This window comes from Taurulus bubalis (assembly GCF_910589615.1).
Source record: "Taurulus bubalis genome assembly, chromosome: 1".
NCBI classification, from domain to species: Eukaryota; Metazoa; Chordata; class Actinopteri; order Perciformes; family Cottidae; genus Taurulus; species Taurulus bubalis.
In genome coordinates this window covers 48,586,918-48,610,452 of record NC_136589.1, presented here as the reverse complement: position 1 = coordinate 48,610,452, position 23,535 = coordinate 48,586,918, and the positions used below count along the sequence as shown (strand labels likewise).

The window sequence follows — 23,535 nt, the reverse complement described above, 5'->3', positions numbered from 1 at the left end:
TATTCACTTGCTGCTGTAATCCTGTAATTTCCCCACTGCAGGACTAATAAAGGATTATTTTATTTCATCTCTTATCTTACACACGTCTGTATAAACGCGCCGTGTATTGAGTGGGTCGGTCTGACCCGCCCCTGATGTGGACTAGGGCTGCAACTAACGATTATTTTAACAATCGATTAATCGGTTGATTATTTTTTCGATTAATCGATGAATCGGATAAAAAAATATTTTTATCAAAAAAGCGTTCATTTCCAACCCTTTATTCAAAAACAGAAGTGACAGTGCAAAACATCTTCAGAAAGCACAAACAGGTTGCTCCTTGAACATCCCTGAGCTGTTAATTAAAACAACAAAATGGACTAACACTAAAAACATACACATGTATGCTTTACATATGCCAAATGTGAGCCCTTTTTACTGTAATTGATCCCTCCAGAGGCTGCATTTACATACCCTGCTTTATCAATGTGTATGAAATACTGGACAGAGGGAAGCTGTACTGCTCCATACAGAGCGTCCTCTTCCTTAAACTCTTTCATTCTGGGTCTCTTATGACCACGACGTCACGTTGTTGGCTAAGCCCAACGACGTGATTTGCTTCGTTCTACTTTGAGTAAAAATAAAAAAAAACCTGCAGCCAGATCCGCCGGTGTGCCGGATTTTTTGGAGGTGCGCGTAGGGGTCTGCGTCGACGGCAGGTACGCCGTCGACCTGACAGAGAACCATAAACTAGGCTTTAACGTTAACGAGTGACTGTACTGAACCAGACCGGGGGGTGACGGCATGTTTCATCACGTTACGGTTTTCTACAAGCAAGACTGAACTGTAACGGAACATAACGGAACTTTAACGACAATACACAACCAAACACGTTAGCTAACGCGATAGCAAGCTGACTAGCTTCCATTAAAAACAAGTTTGAGGAACATGAAGACGCTGATTGGCCAAGACTCGACTTGTCAAAGATCTTCTATTTTTGAGAAGATCACGACCTCAGCTTTTCTCGTGTCTCACTCCAATCTCAGAAACGCTGGCCGGCCAGTTGCTCTGCTCCGCTCTTTTTTTTCTTCTCCGCGACTTATTGCCCGGCGTAATAATCGCGCGACACAACGAATCGATAATGAAATTCGTTGCCAACACTTTTGATAATCGATTTTTATCGATTCGTTGTTGCAGCCCTGATGTGGACTATACTATACGGCACTGAAGGCCTAGATCGAAAATGCACGGCCCGCCACTGACATTTGACTATAGTTAAGATGAGAAGAAAACATGTTAAGGGATTATCACAGACTTGTTTCCGTATATTACATTACTTTTTTTTTTTTTGCTATACACTATAGACACAGCAAAAAAAAAGGCTCACCAAGGGGGGGGCAGCAATAGCCCATCACGCTGCAGTGCTCATCATGAGCAGGAACATTACAGCAGTGGACTCCGATGAGATATTGTTCTCATAGTAATTTGTATATTTACAAATTACATAGTTTCCATTTAATATAATGTAAATAATTTCACTTATCTGGGCATGTTGGAGGTCACCCAGGTAAGTGACACTGCCTATACATTTGTATACAACAATGCTGTCAAATCACTAACAAGGTCAAACTGTAGCCAAGCACACATCAGATCACATGTGGATGAACTCTTTCAATCCAACCCAGCTCTTTCGTAACATTATATAAGGTTATGCCAACTGCACAGACTTACGCACTGTTACATATTTGCCCAGCTGAGGGTTGGTAATAGAGTCCAGCGCACTGTGTCACATTTATTGATCCATCCTCTTCCAAGCACAATCTCCCATATACACACTGGTCTTTTCCCATATAGTATTCTGACCGGAGTGGGAAAAACAACACTAACACATTACAGTGATTTTCTATTCAAAGAATTGTCCCGCAAGGTTAAGCTTATGTTCAACTTCATTTTGAAAATGTTAAATTGGATTAAACTATTGGTCATTTTTCCATTGCACCTGAATCATAGTTCATTGGTGTCTGTTATTACGACCTCAAAAATGAGCATAGAGTTGAATCAACACATCTCCGTGTTCAAGGATAACCTCATCTAACATTGCATAATCTCACTCTGTCAACAAATCCTGCATGTTGCCTCTGGCTCTTGTGAAAGAAGCCCAGTCAGTTGTAGCCCACTAGGATACATGCAGGAGTCAACGGATAATTCTGAACTTAAAATCTTGAGGTGCTAGTCAGAATTTAGGAATATGAAAATATTGTTTTCCAGATCGCACCATGAGAATATGCATATGTATTTAAATCCAGGGAGGAGGTAGCACTAGTTAAAAGGTTTTAGATGCCACACCACAGTCCTCTGATGTGTGTTTAAACAAGCTGCGTGAGGTGTCCAGCTGTCTGTTGCTCTAGTTAGCCAATTAATACAAATTCAACTTTAATGAGTAACAATTCAGATTTGTAAAGGAGTATGAGTTTTCGGCTCATTAGGGCCCGAGCACTGACGTAGTCAGAGTGGAGGACCTATTGTTATTCAAATGTTTATTATTATTACTAATTGCGCTCATTGCGCAGGGAAAGGTGATGCTTGGGCTAAACCTTCTTAAAAATGTGCACACCAATCTGATTCGCTGAAAATGCCAATCTGATTTGGGTGTCAGGCAAAAGTCGGAAAAAATGTCTCTATAGCGCCCCCTTTAGTTGTCAGCTCCGGCGACTTGCCACCTATGCCCGATTGACTTGAAATTTGGCACACATGTCCGGGTGGGACTGCTCTACAAAAAAGTAGATCGTGGTATTAAAATGCGCCTAATTAGATTTTCCGCCATTTTGAATTTTGTAAAAAACACATTCTTGTCTGGTTTGTGTTTTCTCAATATTAAACATTATTTTCATGTCACAAAGGGGATATTTTCACAACATTTGACCTGTGGCACACAATATCTCGGTCTGAATAGGGATTGCACCAAATTCGGAGAAAACTGGACTTAATAAGCATCTTTACTAGAAAAGGAGAAAAATCATATTCACTAAGGACTGGGACAGGGCTCCCAGCTTTAGAGTCTGGAAGAAACTTCTACTATCAGGACGGGTGCCTGGTAGTCTGTGCAGGAGGAGGTGTCATAATGAAGAGATGGTGTCAAAATAGGTAGAGAGAAGGCATAGAGCAGGGGTGCCCACACTTTTTTGGCTCACGAGCTACTTTTAAAATGACTAGTCAAAACGATTTTGACATTGCTATATATATATATATATATATATATATATATATATATAGCATTATTCATGTATAAATATATATCGAGTATACTTTATGTTTACAATATTGGCGTACCTTGCATAATTGCATGAACCCTTATGACACAATACAATTCTGTACATTTTTGGTCATTACATTTTACTCTGATGACTTCACTGCATGGAACCAGCAGGGCTGCATAGTCCGGACAGCAGCTGCTGGTAGCCAGCCTCAGGCAGACCAAATGGTCTTCAGTCATGGTGGAACGGTGTTTGGCCTTAATATCTTTCATGTGGGAAAAGGCTGACTCTAGGGCTGCAACTTCATAATCGACTAATCTATCGTCAATTTTTTCCGATTAATCGACTAATCCAGGGGTCGGCAACCCGCGGCTCCCTGAGGCTTTAAATAAAAAGAAAGAAAAAAAAAGACGTTTTTATTTTATTCTTTTTTTTTTTTGGTCAGTGGAAAAACTTTCAAAGGTAATTTCTCTTATCTTGGAGTTTTAGGTAATATTGGGTCACTAAAAATCTAAATAAATGTTTAAATATTTCTTTAACTAAAATGTGGTTCACATCCTGTCACGTAGCTGTCAAGCCTCTTTCCCTGCAGGCGGATACTCGTGACTCAGAGCCCTGCCCTCGCTAAACTATCAACGGATAAATAAATAAAAAAGAAAAGTCACGGAGGAAAGTGGAGCGTTTAATTCTGTGTGGACGTGTTCATTTGCTTTCACTGCCAACGATGCTGCTGACCCGTCTGCTGATATGTGGTGAGAAATTAGCAAAAAACTAAAAATGTAATGTTGAAAGACTCTTCCAGAACAAGCATCTGCTGAAAGGTGTCAAGCTGCAGAAGAGCGATTCCTCAACTGCTGCAGTAAACTGAGCAAAGTAAGTATACTTTCAGGAAGCTGATCAAGTCTCCAGACTCCACTCCTGCTGCTGGTTCTGCAGCAGCTCATGAGACACTGAGGCGTCCGCTAGTGAAGACGGATCCTCCTCCTCCGTTTGCGGAGCTCACGTAGCAAAAGATATGCGTTTAAAATGTAAAACTCACGTGAAGACAGGGATGGAACCTGCTACCTTGTGATTACAGGGCGAACACTCTACCACATGAGCCACATTTATAGACAGTATTCAAGGTTTACATAGTTGTGCTTTTAATTGATCTCAATGTAGCCGACACATGACTATTTTTTGTCTCCCCTTCATAAGAGTTTGATAGTTATAAACAGGTAAAATAGCAATACAATGTCAAACATTGTCTTTATTCTTGTTCTATAATTTCATAAATACAACAAACTATAGTTTTTTGTATACATATTATGACTATATATACAACTTCAGAAGCTGTGATATCAAATAGCTTTTGCGGCTCCAGACACATTTTTTTGTGGGGGGAAAAAAATGGCTCTTTGGATAGAAAAGGTTGCTGACCCCTGAGCTAATCTAATGACGATTTCCCATAGCAAATTAAAAATAATGACTCAAAATGTTGGAATTTGAACATAAAATGTATTTGAGTAACAAGATCTGAACATCACAACATCATCATAACAAAGCAATTAAATAGTAATACAAATGAAAGTGCAAATATGCTTTAAAAGTAAAGAACAAGTACAAATAAAGTTTTAAAAGTAACTCAAAATAGCAATCAAGCCTCTGAAAGTGCAAAATAACTCAAGAATAACTGGGCTGCAAGTGACATTCAAATCCCAAAGTTAAAAAAATAGTCCATCCTACCCGATAATTAAAGTGCAAGGGTTTAAAAGTAAATCAAAATGACTTATGCATCCCACGTCTTGCTGCTCCCTCCTTCAGGGGAACACACAATTTACACACGTTTTAAATTGTAATGCAGAAACGTGAACATATTGAACCACACTTAACCCCATAAGCTTGGAGCCTTTTTTTTACCGATTTTTCGGAAATGAGGAAGTGAGTTAAAAAAAACTCAAACGCTTCTAGATCATCATCCACAGGTCCGATCTAATACATTTAAACGGCTAAGTACTGTAAACCCTTGTGAGAAGAGAAACGATGGACTACATTAAAAAAAGATTGTTATATTTTTATAATTACGTAAGCTCCTCAACATGACTCAGAGATTATAACGTTTCACTATTTAACTAATTTACACTGATAAATGAAATTATAATTGCAAAATCTCTCTTAATAGATACCACAGTGAACCTGGAGATTACTCTAGTTTAGCATTTCTCCAAGGCAATCTTTTCTTACCCGAGACAACCTTCACCTGAGTGGGTGCAATGACATCAATAGCATGTTTTACTTTAGAATTGAAACATCCACAAGCTCATTGACTGAGATGCGAGAGAGGATAAACAGTTCACTGGTGTGCAGGGAGATTGCACTCAAAGAAAATACAGAAATGATCAGAGTGCAACATCAGTCACAGCAACCTTGGAAACACGGCACACTTCAGACATTAGGTCTAGAGTGTGTGTTGCGGGTGGGACCGGCTACATGCTGAGTCAGGTCATAGTTATCAAGGACACCACAGAGCTCTATAGACCCTCTGTCCTGGGGATTATCAACATGGATATTAAAATCACCGATTATAGACAGCAGTTCAGTAAACTCATCAAAGAAGGTTGCACAGTATTTAGGTGGTCTTCAAATGTTGAGGAATACAACTTGAGTGGAATTCCGAGCCACATATTCAAAGGAAGTAAAATGACCAAAAGACATCTGCTTGCATTGAAGAGACTCATTAAATAAAATAGTTGATAATAAAAGTTGGGAGGTGTTGCTTCAATAAGAACAGCTGCACTGTTATCTTGGTCTAACCAAGTTTCAGCTAAAAACAAAAAAATGAAGTTTCTGCCTAACAATGAAATCATTGATTACAAATGTTTTGCTGACAGAGACCTGGCATTTAATCAAGTATAAACTCCGCTCCACCCAGGATACACAGGTATGCTTGAAGGCCATGCCTATTTGTTGACGGTGCTTAACAACGATGCTAAAAAAATAGCTATATTACCAGTCCTAAAACATGGGTAGAAATGCTCATTCCATGTTAATTTAAATATTGCAAAGAGGTTTTTACAATTTAGTTTTGGAGGAAGAATGAACTCTGGATTATCTTCACATGCAACGTTTTTGGTGTTGGTGTGCAGGACTTACACAGTGTAGCTGGGGTTTCTGTCCTGTATCTGATTATGGTGAAGCTACTAAAAGGCTGTGGTAAAGGTCAGGGAGTGTTTGTATTGTATATTTTTCCACAGGGTTAGTAGAATTATAAATACCTGATAGTGACCTACACATAAAATAGCAGAACAAATAAAAGATGACCTGCAACTTTGTTCAGTCACTTTGTATGTGGCGCCCTGAAACATGTTATTGCATATGTCTTGCTGATTTAATACCACTGTGTCCATTTCTAATAATGTACTTGAAATGTGTGTTTAAGTTCATTCATATTTAATTATTCCAATGTTTGAAAACATTGGAATACGTGCTAACTGAAGGAAAGAGATGTTTGGACCCTTCAGGCGCGCTGTCGCTTTAAGAGAAGCGCGAGAAGGACGTGCTGATGCAGCTGAAGGGGCACGTGCTCATGTTACACGAGGATTAGTTCATAAAAGGTGCACAGCGAAGATGGCTGTTTCAGTGGACGCTTCATCTGGAGGGTGAACATGTACAGTCCTGGGGGAGGAGAGGAAGGAGGGGACAGAGTGACGTAAGACTCTTAATAAGAAGTATATTGTTCGTCCTATTTGAGTGCGCACACCAGAGAAGTCGCCTGGCAAGATTCACCCGGTAAACCTCCTCCTTCCACCCGGTAAACCTCCTCCTTCCACCCGGTAAACCTCCTCCTTCCACCCGGTAAACCTCCTCCTTCCACCCGGTAAACCTCCCCCTTCCACCCGGTAAACCTCCCCCTTCCACCCGGTAAACCTCCTCCTTCCACCCGGTCCACGTCCCTCCTTCCACCCGGTCCACGTCCCTCCTTCCACCCGGTCCACGTCCCTCCTTCCACCCGGTCCACGTCCCTCCTTCCACCCGGTCCACGTCCCTCCTTCCTGCACAGTGTGGAGAACACGGGCAGCGCATGATGAGGGTCCGCCTGAGACCTGCGGCACGCAGCAGTCTGAAATAGTTCTCCTGCGGTCCAAGTGCTGAAAGACAAAATGGGAATGGCAAGCGAGGATCTGCTCGCGACACTCCAGATACTCCCCGGCTTCTTCTCAAACTGCCTCTTCCTCGCGCTGTACGACTCGGTGGTGCTCGTGAAGCGCGCCGTGTCGCTGCTCAGCTGTTCCCGCTGCGCCGGTTCCGGAGAGTGGCGCCGTATGCTGACCTCCGCGGGGCTGCGCGCGGTCTGGAACGGCTTCCTCCTCGACGCCTATAAGCAGGTAACGTGTTCACGGAGCGGGTCAACAACTGCCTTTTCCATCCACTGACCGAAACTAAGAATAGAACAACAAAAACACCTGTTTCTCCTCGCAGGTTCCCATGGATCCTGGACGCGGTCGTGCCCGACACTCACTCTTATTATTATTATTATTATTATTATTATTATTAGTCACATTACTGTTACTGTGCCTACTTTTGTTATCATTGTATTCACTGTTATAATGAGTAGTCATATCTTTCTACTGCTATTACTGCTCATTATATGTATCATTTATATCATATTGCTAGACTGTGTTGTCCCAGTACAAGTCCTCTGAGGCAAATTTGTGATTTTGGACTAACCGATAGAGTACATTTAATTCAAATATAAAACATGAAAAGGAGTGTTAAAAGATCAAATCAAAGCCCACTTTATCTCCTTGATGTGTGCAGTGGGGGTAAGATTGAATCCCTATTTATTATCGCCTTAGGTGAAACTTGGCCTCGAGGCACCCAACTCCAAAGTGGTGAAGGTGCCTGACCGCCCTCGATGGAGCAGCAGCCTCAGTCACATGACTAATGTGCCGCCTGGTGCCATGATCGCAAAGGAAGATGAGTGCCACCTTCTGGATTTCGAGTCATCAGATCGCCCTCTGGTGGTCAACTTTGGCTCAGCCACTTGACCCCCCTTTATCAGCCATCTGCCAGCTTTCCGGCAGTTGGTGGAGGACTTCAGTGATGTCGCTGATTTCCTGTTGGTGTACATAGATGAGGCTCACCCGTCTGATGGCTGGGTGGCGCCTTCTATGGGCTCTTGCTCCTTTGACGTTCCGAAACACCAGAACCTGGAAGAGAGGTTGGGAGCGGCACGCAAACTCATTGAGCACTTTTCCCTGCCACCGCAGTGTCAGCTGGTGGCAGACTGCATGGACAACAATGCTAATGTGGCTTATGGAGTGTCCAATGAACGAGTGTGTATAGTAAAACAGAGAAAGATTGCCTACCTGGGCGGTAAGGGGCCTTTTTTTTACCATCTGAAGGATGTGCAGCAGTGGCTGGAACAGAGCTATGGCAAACGGTTATCAAGGACAAGTACGAAGAAGGACATGCCCCATGTTTCAATTAGGAAATAAAAGTCATGATCAAAAAGTATATTCTAGTGATATCATCTTCCAAGAAGCTGTAATGAATTAAGTTCCAGAATTGAGGAGCAACGTCTTTACTTTTTGAAATTAGGACAATTTTTCAGTCCATTCAAACTGGGATGATCATATTATAACAATAACACATATTATAACAATAATAGTACCAGTAGGCTGATGTGAACAAACACAGGTCTTTCTACCGCAAGACCGTTGTTTAATACCACACGTTCCAAAGTGTTGTCCTAAACTCCAAAACATAAGAAAGTGGTTTTGTTGTCTGAACCTAACTTTTGGAACGTAATGTCCAGAAAAATAGTAGTTCCAACGAGCAACATGGGAACACGTTTGTGTCCCTCCGCTCCAAACCAACCGATTGCATTTTGTGACGCACTGTTGTAACAAGCAGCACATTGACAGGAGGCAACCGTGCATGAGCTTCATCTGTATTTATGGCCACTTCTGCTGCTAAAATCATGTTTTATGTGATTTGAATGAAAATGTTCCCAGTTTTTAAATGTTTGTAATTTTTTGGGGGAGATTTTAATATTCCAGAATTTTTTTCACTGTGATAAAATATATATATATTTCACATGTCAATAACTTAATTGTATGTGTAATGTTTATCTACCCTTCTTTCTCTTTGGATAAATGTTGTTTCATAGAGTACATACTGACCATTGTTCTCCATTTGACAGATCGTTTTGTTTAATAGACAAAAAGCTATGTTTTGGTCTCATCTGTGGTCTACAGAACCTGAGGCTCCCACTGTAGCCCAGATGGAATGTGAGCAGCTTTCTTTTGACCATCCTCCCATAAAGCTGCATGTTGTAGCCAGTATACTAACTGCGTCCAAAAAGCCCCATTCAAGCTACTCTGATGTCATTTTCCCTGGGTCTTGGCCTGACTTGCTGTTTTGGGCAGCTGGAAATAAATACCGGTAGACACTACTCAGGGCTCCGCTGTTTAGGGAAGATAGTGCATTTACAACACGTCAATTCTAAAATGTACAAGGGCAATGACCTCAATGCTTCTGCCATATAGCAATTACTGTTGGATGCGTTTTGTGGATTCACTAGTCTCACAACAGGAGAGTTTCTACAAGGAGTTCAGGGATTTCAAAGAAGCAGTTCAACATTTTCCAAAAACAGAGACCTGGTCCGAGAGTCCCTTAGGGATAATTAGATCCGATCCAAAAGTGGGTGGGCAAGCCTTAATTGAGAGAGAATACCAGGCCTCTGCCGCTTTATGAAATCTATTCAATATAAATTATATTCACGTTCAAATTTGTTTTATATCATAAAACTAAACATTACAACTCAAGTTTAATGTTTAGGATTTTAATGGCATGAAACCATTAAATATTCCAATTTTCTTCATGCCAGAAAATGTTAAGTCAGTAGGTTTGTGTGGTTGAGATGGGTGTCATCATCATCTCCGTCATCATCATCATCATCATCATCATCATCTCCGTCATCATGCTGAAATGATGGCATTAAAACATCATCAGAAACACAGATGTTTGTTCTTGTCACAGTGACAAAGGTGTTCTAATGAAAACCTTTGACGAAAGAGTCCCAGACTCGGTCTCTGGTTGGATAGTGAACTGCACCTGGTCAATATTACACAGAACTATTGCATCTGTTTTAAATGTCATTTTGCGTAATTATGTATGTCTCAGTAACTGATATAGACAACTCTGTTTTACATGGAATTTACTGCACTTTTTCATTACTGCTTAGGGCAATGTTTATTTTTTAACGTGTCAAATAAGAGAAATAAATGAAAATGTTTGCTGCTGAAACTGCTTTATATATTGTCTTTTTGTCCCAAAGGAATATTGTATATCAGAAGGAAGAGGACAGGATTACCAAAAGAGAGGGGAAAAAATATATTTTAAAGAGTAAAACTCAACAAATTCCTACTACAAGTATGAAACCTTTTCAGCCCAAAGACATAAAATGAATCATAAAAACGTCCCAGGCTGAATACAGGCTTCATCCATGTATTCAATTCAGTTCATTTTGTATAGCCCAAAATCACAAATTTGCCTCAGAGGGCTTTCCAATCTGTACCAAACGACATCCCTGTCCCTGACTTCACATTGGATCAGGAAATTTTTTTTTCCTTTTCTTATTCTGCCAATTCAATTGCCTTTGGGGGGCTTTATCATATCCATGCATATCAGGACTGGTGAAAAAAAAGATATTTCAGGGGTCTCTCATTTGGGTATAAAGAAATGTCTCTATAGCGCCCCCTAGAGTTTTTGTTCTGTGTGAAAGGCCACACTTTTTTGCCAATTAACTTGACATTTGCCCATTTCTGTCTGCTCTACAAAAAAGTAAATCAGAGCATTAAGCTCTGCCTACTTAGATTTTCTGCCATTTAGAATTTTGGATCAGTCATCAAAAGTTAGCAAAAGTTTGTTTATCTCATTGTGTTTAGAAGATATGGACCAATGAGCCTCTAAGGGGCGTGGCTTAGCACATCAATCCACATAACATCCAAAACACCTGGCCTATCATCACCAAATGTTTAGCATATGTTCATATCTTTTAGCAATTTGTCTTTTGTTTTTCGTGTTTTTTTTAATTTTCGTGATGTTCTGAAGACCTTTATGATGAAAAGTTAGTTGTCCTTGAATGGTCGTTATCAAAAGCTTAACGTTTGGAGGACCGGCATAGCCGTGCGTGGCGCGCATTTTACGTGAATTCCCATTAAACAAGCTCATGTAACTCCTCACAGCCTCAGTATGTCTACAAGCCCATTGTCACTAAAAGTCACATAGCGCCACCTACTGGCAACAGGTAGTCAGTGTTATGTGACAACAGCATCCAGCTTACATGATGTTGTCTACACTCGTTACAGAGCAGTAGAAAGCATGTTGATGCATGTTATCTATTGCCACTCAGTGGATACAGGAAGTAGGTTTGCAAAGCATCATTTCCAGCGACATCCAAAAGTCGAAGACATTCTCGGCCTTGTGAGCCGGCGTCCCGCCAGTACCCCCGGTGTGCGCAAAGCTTTTGAGGCCCGTACAGCGCTGCTTGCAGCTTTAATTGTTTTTGACATTCATGCAGAGTAATTCCAAGTGCACAAAAATAACTTTTCAGTTTCCGGTTGTGTGCTTCCAGTAATGTAATACTAAATTGTACCTCTTCAATCTTCATACGTGACTAGGATAGCTATATCCTAGAATTAATATAGAATTATAACAGTACTAGTTAACCCTGTCTTCTGCATTTGGCCACCGGTTCTCTATTACACCTGATGTCTTCTCTTGCTTTTGCAAGAGAAGACATCAGGTGTAATAGAAAATGCATGCTTCTGCAGATGTATCCAGACATCCAGCATTCATTGTGTCCAAAAGCAACATCCGATCATTGTTCCTCTGAGGTTGAGGAATGGACGGTAGAAGGGATCAGCTTTAAAAGAAGAGAACGCTTTAAAAGAAGAGAACGGGACTTCCGGTGACGCCATGTTCTGAGCAAGTTGCAAGGAGGGTTTGCTCCCGCAAAACTCGGTGTGATTTGGCTGTTTGCATGATTATAATAATATTCGGACGATAAATGGGGTAAGTTTAGTCCTGAGGGAAGACATGAGCATGTCCAGAGATACAAGAACCGCAGGGAAGCAGCAAAAATTCCAAGAAGAGAAAAAAGGGAAAAAAGAGCCGCTGTTTATCGTTGCACCAGGCGAAGCTAGTGGGGAAGAAGGAGCAATGAACATGGCGGAGATACTTCGAGAACTAAAAGAATTGAGGAAAGAACATAAGGAGTCGTTTACTGACACCAAAGCCTCACTGTCTAGACTGGAAACATCGGTAACGGATCTAAAACAACGGATGGAGAAACTCGAACGGCGGGTGGAAGAGACGGAGACCAGAGTCGCCGTAGCTGAGGACTCTAGTCAACGACATGAGCGGGTGCTCCGACATCTGGTGAGACGCGAGGCGGCCCTCTCCGACCTATGTGATGACCTGCAGAACCGAATGCGCCGCAACAATCTGAGAATCTATCAAGTCCCAGAAAGTGAGAAAAGACACATGGTTGGATTTGTTAAAGATCTTATTAAAAACACGCTGCAGCTACCGCCTGGAATGAATGTACACATTGAGAGGGCGCACAGATCTTTGGGGCTAAAACCGGACAACACCGCACCTCCATCATTGTGAGATTTCAGGACTATACCGTGAAAGAAGCGGCGCTACGACAAGCATGGACGCAGAAACAAGTCCAGTTTCAGGGAAAGCTCATATACTTCGACCAAGATCACTCCCTGAAGGTACAGAGGAAAAGAGCGCGGGTACGTGGAGTTATAAAGCAGCTGAAGGAGAAGGGGATTCGGGCCGGATGAGAGTCACCTTAGAGAAAACGTTTCCAACGCCGGTAGAGGCTCTGCCGACCCTTGGAGTTGGGCATAGAGGTGCAAGTGAGTGAGAGAGAGAAGATGGAACGGGAACTTTCAAGGGCGACATGGCAAAGGCAGGAGAACGTGAGGAGAGGAGGAGGAGGAGGAGGATGAGGAGGTGGAGGTGGAGGAGCCGCTTCTCTGAGGGACGCTGATCTACGCTCTTTTCTGAAGGACTGAGAAAACGACATTTGTCCTCAGGTAACGCTAACAGACTTTTGGAAATCAGTGCTAAGTTTAACGGTGGACAGGAATACGACATATCTATCCCCGTATATGACATTTAAAACAGCTAGTCACACTGAATATAAGTGATGAGTATATGTGAGTGATATTAAAGGTAAGAGGGAGCGAAGGGCTCCCATTTTCTTTTTGATGATAGTACCCAAGTTGGGACGAAAACCTCACCAGGGAATTGGTTATTTTCTTTGGGCTGTGGTTTGGTTGGCACTTTGTGCATATTCCCCAGAGAGAGTTAGAGGTCACAACTCTCTGCCTATAATACAACAGGGGCTGGTGGACACATTTCTTCAGCCAGCTGGGTTTTTGGAAGTCAAAGGTGTTCATTTGGTTCATTTAAATATGTTTTTTCGTAGTTCTTATATCCTTGACATGTCTGTTAAGTCCACACAAGTAAATGAGGTCATTTTTGAAGTAAAACTTCTTATTTTAAACACAGGGGGTTTGAGGGGATGGAAAAAAAACAAGAAAGAAGATTACTTATGTCTGATTTAGGGGTTGTTAGTTATAATGTTAAAGGTATCAATCATCCCATTAAGAGGAAAAAAAATTCTAACTCAGTTGAAAAAAATCAATTGTTCAATCGGGTTACTACAGGAAACTCACCTACATGAGGTTGAACACAAGAAATTGAGAAGAGATTGGGTGGAGCAGGTGTTCTATGCATCTTGTCCAAATAGCAGAAAGAGAGGAGTGGCAATTTTGATTAGTATATCCAGCGGTCTTGCAGTACATAGGGAAGTAAAGGATATTCAGGGAAGGTATATAGGAGTCATAGGAAAAATAGGTGGAATAGACCTGACCATCATGAATATTTACGCTCCGAATGAAGATGATCCTTCGTTTTTTAAGGACATTGCAGCCATATTGGCAAGGGAAGCGTGCCAATATGGGAAGGGAAGTACCATAGTTTTAGGAGGAGACTTTAATTGTGTCTTAAACGCAAAATTGGACAAATTACCCACAGACCAGGGACCTCCTAGCAGGAAATCAAAAGCTGCAAAACATATATTGGAAGAGTTAGGGCTTGTAGCTAGCTGGAGAGCCAAGAATCCAACGGCAAAAGATTTTACATTTCTGTCTACGGTTCATGGGTCATACTCCAGAATTGATCTGATTTGCATCTCAAAGCAGAGCCTTCATAAAATTAAGGAGTGTGTTATAGAACCTATTACTCTATCTGATCATGGCCCAGTAAGACTGAAATTAAACTTGGGTTTCAAAAGGCATTTTAAATACTGGAGATTAAACATCTCTTTGCTGACAAACCCGATATCCCAAGAGCAATTAAAACAAACTATAGGAGAATACTTTGCAAGAAATAATAATGGAGCAGTATCCCCCTCCACCCTTTGGGATGGGGCTAAGGCGGTGCCGAGAGGGAAATGTATTGAAATAGCCGTTAGAATTAAATAAACAGAGATTTGAAAAGGAGAAACAATTAGAAAGTGATATAAAAAGATTGGGACATGAGCATAGAGTAACTGGGGACAAACATATATTGGAACAACTACAGGAGTGTAGAACTGCTCTGGATCAATTACTTACACGCAAAGCTGAGGGGGCGCTCAGATATACAAACCAAAGATATTATGAAATGGGGAATCGAGCAAGCCGGCTACTTGCCTTTCAGTTGAGAAAAGAGCAGTCAAACCGTATTGTTCCTAAAATAAGGCATCCAACTTCCTTAGCTGAGGTTTCACATCCAGTTGAGGTGGCAGGGGCATTTCAAACTTTTTACAAGAATCTTTACGATGCACCAGAGGAAGCTCCAAGCACGGTGAAAATGGAGGGAATATTTAAGGATCTTAATTTAGTAAAGCTATCGGAAGCAGAGGCGGAGGAGTTGACAGCCCCAATTTTAGAAAGTGAAATAGACGGGATCATTGGATCTCTGAAAAATAATAAATCTCCGGGAACAGATGGTCTGCCAGGTGAATTTTACAAGACCTTTATGAAGGAGCTTGTGCCTAGGCTTTATGGGGTCTTTAACTATGCTTTACAGGAAAATGACTCACCCAAAAGTTGGTCAGAGGCCGTGATAACAGTCATACACAAAGAGGGGAAGAATCCACTAGAGTGTGGCGCCTATAGGCCAATTAGTCTGCTTGGAAGTGATGTAAAGATTCTTAGTTCTATATTGGCGAATAGAATGCAGAAATACCTTGGAAAGTTAATCAATCCTGATCAGACGGGGTTTATACCGGGTCGTCAAGGTGCAAATAATATTAGAAGAGTTCTAAACTTCCAATCAGTAGCAAGAGACTCGGCCTGTCCTTCAATGCTTCTCAGTCTGGACGCAGAGAAGGCGTTTGATAGGGTGGACTGGTCGTATTTAAATTATACTATGGAACGAATGGGATTTAATTGGACATTTATTAGATGGATTAACACTCTAAATAAAGACCCAATATCTAGAGTTAGGGTTAACGGACACTGCTCTCAATTCTTTAAACTTAAGAAGGGAGTTTGGCAGGGAAATCCAGTGTCTCCAATTTTGTTTGCACTGAGTATTGAACCGCTGGCTGAGTTAATAAGGAGTAATGATCAAATTGAAGGTATAGTAGATGAGGGGGGCATGATGCATAAGATATCGTTGTTTGCGGATGATATCCTGTTGTTTATAAGAAATCCATTGTCATCTATACCGGCGGTTATGCAATGTCTGAGGAACTATGGGGGAGTTTCAGGACATAAAGTTAATGAGGGGAAATCGGAAGCAATGATGATTACAGGAAGCTGGCCTACACAATTGGAGAGACTTGCGAGATTTAGATGGTCAAAGGGGGGCTTTAGGTACTTGTGGGTGATTTTGACTCCTATTGCTTCTAAATTATGCAGCGCAAACTATGACAAACTTATTTCCCAGATCAAAAAGGACCTGGAAAGGTGCCCTTTCCTTGGTTGGGAGAGTAGAAACCATTAGGATGAATGTTCTGCCAAGGCTGTTATTTCTCTTTTGCTCTCTTCCTATTGCTGTCCCGCTATCTACTTTGAAGCTCTTAGATAGGCTTGTTTCCCGATTGATATGGCAGAACAAGAGGCCTAGAGTGAGACTCAAAGTTCTTTGCTTACGGAAAGAGAAGAGCGGTTTATCTTTGCCTCATTTCAGAAGTTATTACTGGGCAGCACAACTTAGAGTATTGATCTCCTGGATGAGATTGGATATGGATACAAAATGGGTACATATAGAGCAAAGTTCAGTAAACGCATCACTCTCAGCACTCCCCTTTCTGACGACAAAGGCATTGAGTAAACTAAAAATACAAAATGAATGGGTTAAGTATACATTAAAGGTTTGGAGGAAAATAAGACGGGTATTAAACCTCTCATTATCTGTATCTAGTGCAACAAAAATAGCTGCTCTTTGTGATTTTCTGCCTGCTAATTTAGACAGGGGTGTTAGTAAATGGGTTTGACCACAATAAATCAATTATTTGTAGGAACGACTCTCAGGGCTTTCGCACAACTTCAAGCAAATATGGTATTGAAGCCAAGGATCTATTCCGATATTTCCAACTTCGACATTATTTGACCACACACAAGGAATGGGACAACATTAAAGACATACCAGGCAATTTTGAGGAGTACTGGGTGGAGATAGCTGAGTATCGAATCCAAACAAAACATGTAATATCCTGTTTATACAGCAGAATTCATATGGATACATCTATCGACACACTGGATATAAAAAGTAAATGGGAATTGGAGGCTAACATCATGATTGCAGATGAGGATTGGGAATGCTGTTGGTTGTCCTGACACAAATGTTTAAGTAGTCCAACCTGGAGAGAATTTAGTTGGAAGCTAAGGATGAGATTTTTTTAAACGCCCTTAGTAATAGCTACATATGACAAGAAGTATTCCCCTCTCTGCTGGAGAGGTTGTGGCCTAATAGGAGACTTTTCTCACATTTTCTGGGATTGCCCTAAATTGCAGAAGGTCTGGGAGGAGGTAAAGAGGGAGACAGGTGAGATCTTGAACTTAGACATTTCGATTGACCCACAACAGCTGATTTTGGGAACTACACCTACAAGGGGGCTAGGGAAAACAAACTGTATATAATCAGAGTTATGATGTTGCCCACAAAATGATCACAGTTAACTGGCTCAGGCCCCACTCACCCTGTGGACCAGTGGGCCCAGAGGCTCGAGGCTGTGAATTGTATGGAGAGTTTAACTGCAAGCCTACGACTCCGGATGGACATTTACCTAGCGAGATGGTCACCTGTCACAATGTGTTGGTCAAAATGATTATTCGGTTGACATTGGACTGGACAAGCTGGATTGAATATGAAACTAGATTATTTCATTGGGTTATCCCTTCTGTCATTTGTGTTCTATTTGTATTTGGTATACACTTATATTACATATTGTTGTTTTTATAGGGTTGTTATAATCGTATATAATATTGTATGACATGCTGTGTGAGACTCACTGTCAAGGAACTTGTTCTAATAAAAGTAAAAAAAAAAAAAAAGAAGAGAACGGTGAAACTGCGCGTTATCCCGTACAATTATAAAACCCTCTGGATCTTGGCTCGATTGCCCCCTTTCCTCAACCAAGTGGACTGGGAGGGAGAAATGTTGGTGGTGATGGTACACTGAGACATTAGAATGTTGTGTTTTATTTTGAAACATCTTTTATTTTGAAACAGGAAATGCCCTGTAACTTGTCAGACAGCAAATATGGTAAAATATAATATTATTTGCATTTGAAATAGGTTGGGCCCCCAAAAAGGAAGAACAAAATGATTAAAACTTTCATTTAGTTGATGTTACATGTCAGGGGCGATACTGTTGTTCTGTATCATACTGTCATACTGTTGTAACAAAAGCTTTCCTTACACAGCACACCTGTAAACAATCCAGTTTGTATTATTAGGCTGCATTATTGTGCTGCATTATTGTGCATTTGACACCTTTAGAAGATGTTCCTATACATTTGCACACATGTTGATGCTCATCTACCAGTTTCTTTTACCAATGATTGCATATTTCTTCTTTTCTTAATCAACTGTTGCTCAGATGGATCATTGTTTTTTTAATTTTGTGGCAGTTGATTGGAGCAGTCGTGTTTCTTGGATCAGAACGACAGTCAATGCAAAATGGATACGAATCCCAGTACTATCCTGTACTCGTCCAAACCAAATAAGCAAAAAATAAAACAGCTCTACTCAAGCTTTGAATCTGCCCACAACTTCACCAACATTTGGCCTGTATTTCAGGCTATACAATGTCCCTAAACACTTCCAAATACCTGAGTAGATACACTATCTCATATGCTGAAGTAATTGATCTCATCACATTGCTTGAATATTATAGCACAGCTGTGCCTTTTTCTGGCAGCCAATAGTGCATGCTTGGCTTGCGCTGGAGTAAAAATTCTGGGTTTGCGGAAAATTCTTTCTTCTTGAGACTGGAACATCATAAATATAGTCTCTCTCACAGCTCCGGTTTTGGCCTCAGAGTTCATGTGACATGGACGTTTCTGAAAGTCTGCTCTGGCAGACCCTCTGTTCATCAAGGCTAAACTTTTGTTCATTCAGATATACCGATTAATTCAAGGAGAAAGAGCATGGCTGAAGGAGGACAGAGAGTAGTAAAGAATACATTAAGGAAAGGGAGGGAGAGGAGGGTGCATTTAGTACACATGCCACATGCAAACCAACCCCTCTCCTAGTGTCAGTCCAGTTTTCAGCTTTTCTCCTAGCTCCTGTAACAAAAACCTCCTCTGTACAAATGTGACCTCATTCTTTCATTTCCCTATTCCACACTCTTACCTTCTCACCTTCAACCATGGAGTGTTATTTGTGGCAACACATGTAAGATGTAGGATAGTGGTATGAAAAATATTCTTTTGTGGCACACTGAGAAATCACTCTGTTTGTTTATTCCAGTATCCTCTTACACTTGAAAAGCACACAAGGTCCAGCCAGACATTCAGTCATGCTGGAAAGGGCAACAGAATATGACAGTGGAAACTATTAGCCACACACGGCTAAGCACCAAAGACCAGAAGGGGTGTGTGTGTGTGTGTGTGTGTGTGTGTGTGTGTGTGTGTGTGTGAGATGGAGAGATGCAGTGGTTTTCACAAAGTCCACAGTATTATTGTCTGCTGGACAGACATGTCAGTATAGTATGAGGCTTAATAGATTTATTGAGACTGAATTAAGCTTCAGTTTAAAGGCATCAACAGAATCAAACTGTCTCGTGTCAACAGGGAGGTTATTCCCGAGGAAAGGGGCACAGTAAGAATAGGCCCTGCAGCCTGTTGGAAGTTTGTTAAAAATGGCCAGTGCAATTTTAGGGAGGTGTCAGGCTATACTCTTGGACATTTATAACAGGCAGGTCCTCATAATGACTCAGGCAATAATGGACTGACGGGACTATCCACTCGTGAAATAGTTTAATCTTTTGTCTTTAGGACGTTGTGTCAGGGCAGCCATTAAAAGCACTAAACAATTCCACGTGACCTTCATCCCAAATGCTATTAATATGCTCAAAGCAGTAGCACTGTGGCTACACTCTTCTTGCACAATTTTACATCTGAAGATCAGACAGGGATTGTCTGTTCTCTTTCAGCAGGTCAAAAAGAAGGCCAGTTATCTATGCAGCTAAATCCAGTTCATATGTATTGTTCATTTGAAAATAAGATTTGAACCTGAAAAATCAAGTTTTGATATTGAACTTTGAAAAATAATATATTTTTTTCAGTTTTCAGTAACAGATTTTATATGTTCAACTTTCACTCTTTCATTTTACAGTTTTTAATCTCTTTTTCGGATTGAAATCTTTTTTTCAGGTTTTTTTTGTATTAATACCATGGTCCAACAAATAATGTAAAGGTTAAATACAACAATAATAATCCACTTAAGATGAGAAGTTAACAAAAAATATTGCACTATTCCACAAGGATAGGTTGATAAACTAACACAAGCAGAAATAAATAAATAAAACATTTGAAACGTATCCCACTCTTCAACAAAGAGGCATATTGAACTAATGTTTACAGTTCACCTCACAGTACAGTATACAGTGACATGGTGAACAGCACCAACAGCATCTACAGCATCAGTAACCGCCTAAGCAGTGCACTGGTTTCAGCCACTGGATCTATAACTGTGTCGTTGCTTATAGACATGAGGATTTCCTTTGTGCACATTAACATGAACGCCTCCAAGTTGTCCTGCCTCAATGAGCTTCGTAGCCTAGTCTTCACACATTTTAAGGTTGAGCAGCTTCTCTCACATGCAACCTGTGTGATGGACAAAGTCAACATAAACGTATATGCTAACCCAATGACAGGATAAGCATCTGTGAGGAGGTTGTACTGTGAGAGTATTAAATGGACACAACTTATCTGCTGCTCCGAAGCTACAAAGAAAAATTAAGAGTCATATTACTGCATACTTCAATATATATATATATATATATATATATATATATATATATATATATATATATATATATATATATATATATATATATGCAAAGTCTATGGATCGCCATATTTTGGGTGATATAAAAAGGCTAATATTTTAATTCAATTTAATGTTTTGCTTGGGAATAGGTTGACAACGCTACAACGATATTAATCAAGGCTACAACGTTAGCCGAATAGTTACGTTGCTAATCATTAGGCCTTTGTCTCTCTTTACCAGTTGCCACTTGTGTTTGTCCTCTTGAAAATAAATCGGTAAGCTTGGCACATTTGGCAGCATCCTCCTCCAATGCCTTTCTTTTTTTCAACCTGGCTTTTTCAGCCCCTCCTGCCCTCTTCCTCCCGTCCATCCTCCCTGACGCGTATCGGTGCGGTCGGGCCGGCCCAGCTATCCGTAGCCTATCTGAGAAAACCTTTTGGAAAAGACGGGCTACGGACCCCAACTTTAAGCGCCATCAAAGAGGAAAGTCTTAAGTCTACTCTTAAATGAGGTGACTGTGTCTGCCCCCCGGACTGAAAGTGGAAGCTGATTTCACAGAAGAGGAGCTTGTTAACTGTGCTAAAAGTACCATATTACCCCACTACAGAGCTCATAGTACCATATTACCCCACTAGAGAGCACCGTTTATTTGCCAGGAATGTTTACATTCCTGGCAAATGTTTAACGAGGATGTTTAACGACGAATTTTTCTAGGCGGAAGGTGCATACATTAGACATGAGACGTTAGAGGAGACAAACAACAATCAACGACAGTGTAATTGGTATTAAATTAAGTATAAGATAAAGTGCTCAGACAAACAGATGTTAAAGTTAAAAAGTGTGTGTTAAGTGGCATGACACTTAACACCCTGGCCCTGCTGATGCAACCATGGCCCTGCTGATGGAACCGGTCTGGAACCAGGCCTGCCAGCTGTCATGGCCCTGCTTTCTCCTCCCACTGCCCCTGGGATGCCCCTCCTCTCTACCTCCTTCTGCTTAATGGATCGTGGCTATCTGGATCATGGACCATGCCTACTACTCATTATATGAATCATTTCTGTCACATTCATGTAATGTGCTGTAACTCCGTTACGTTATTCATTCTGGCCACATGACATCTATTGCTTCTGTCCATCCGGGGAGAGGGATCCTCCTCTGTTGCTCTCCCTCAGGTTTCTTCCCCTTTTTTTCCCTGTGAAAAGGTTTTTACTATCTTTACTGGGGGAGTTTTTCCTGATCCGATGTGAGGTCCCGGGACAGGGATGTTATGTGTACAGATTGTAAAGCCCTCCGAGGCAAACTTGTATTTGTGATGTTGGGCTATATAAAATAAACTGAACAACCGATTCTACCAGAGGAACTTAAGGAAAGAACCCTGGTTAAATAATAAGCCTAGGGCTTGTAGGCGTAAAAGACTTTCAGAAAGACAATAATTCTGAAAATCCTAATGATCAAACTACGAGATAAAAGGCCAAAGGCTTATTGGTAGAGGGACATTAGTCATTCCAGGATCACTCGAATAGACGACAGAGTGACCACTGTGTTAGGTGCGGAACCCATTCCCCCTTATTCTCCCCCCCTTTACCCTCTTCTCCCCGGACCGTTGCATACGTTACAGGGCATTATGGGATATTACAAGATGTTCGTAATGCCCACAAGGGGTGATAAAAGCAGTATTACATTCATCCCCCTCCCTTATTATGACCTGATGATGGGCATTTCTTAAATCAAGCTTAGTAAAGACTTTAGCATCCTGTAACAGTTCAAATGCCGAAGAAATAAGGGGGAGGGGGTACCTGTTCTTGATGGTGATGTCGTTCAAACCCCTATAATCGACACAGGGGCGGAGGGTCCTGCTGACAAAAATACACCCTGCTCCCGCTAGAGATGATGATGATGATCTGATCAGGCATGCAGCCAACACGGAGGTCACATAATCCTTCATAGCCTGTCTCTCAGGCGCTGACAGAGAATAGAGTCTTCTCCTGGGGGAGAAGACCCAGCGAGCAGGTTGATGGCATAATCCTACTCCAGATGTGGAGGCAGAGAAGTGGCTCGGGCCTTACTAAATACGGTCATGGTAGCATGCCATGCTGGCACCTTGGAAAGGTCCGGGTAGTCGGAATCCAGCGGAGGCGACGGCTGAGGAGTAGGTGTTGAAGAGGTCAGAGGTGTTCTTGTGGGGAAGCATTTCTCTGAACTCTCCCTCCTCCATGCGATCGCCGTCCCCAAAGCCTAGTCCATATGGGGATTGTGTTGGGACAATCAGGGGTATCTCAGAATGAGGGGGTGTTGCAGGGACTAGAACAGGTGAAAGCAGATAGTGTCCGTGTGGTGGTCAGGGAAGGTTAGGTGTACAGGGGACGTGTGGCGATATCCCGGCAGAGTAGACGCCCGTCGAAAGCGCTGGCTTCCAGGGGTTTGTAGAGAGGATGGCACGGCTCACCAGTGCCCTCTTCCTCACTGACGAGCCCGGTCTTTTGCCGGACAAGAGGCAATGAGATACCCCATCTGACCGCAGTAGATACACTTCCCCTCCCGTAGGTGGAACTGTCGTTCCTTTGGTGTCAGCTTGGTCCTTCCAAGCTGAATGGGTTCCTCCAAACCGCCGGGGGTGGGGGGCGCGCCGAACGGAGGGATAGTGGCCGTGGGTGGGAGGATCGCCGGGAAGCAGCTGCTGTGGGAGCGGACAGCCTCCTGTAGACCGAAGGCGACATGTCCCGCCTGACTCTCTCCCTCTCAAA

The 23,535-nt window shown here is 41.7% G+C and overlaps 1 protein-coding gene across 1 annotated transcript; it reads left to right on the top strand.

Moving 5' to 3' along the window:
• Window positions 1-7,372: 7,372 nt before the first annotated feature.
• Window positions 7,373-8,710, top strand: dio2 (iodothyronine deiodinase 2; the record flags this gene model as incomplete). Its single annotated transcript, XM_079214445.1, has 2 exons — window positions 7,373-7,597; window positions 8,069-8,710. The coding sequence occupies 2 exons, from the start codon at window positions 7,373-7,375 to the stop codon at window positions 8,708-8,710; spliced, it is 867 nt and encodes a 288-aa protein (XP_079070571.1).
• Window positions 8,711-23,535: the final 14,825 nt, after the last annotated feature.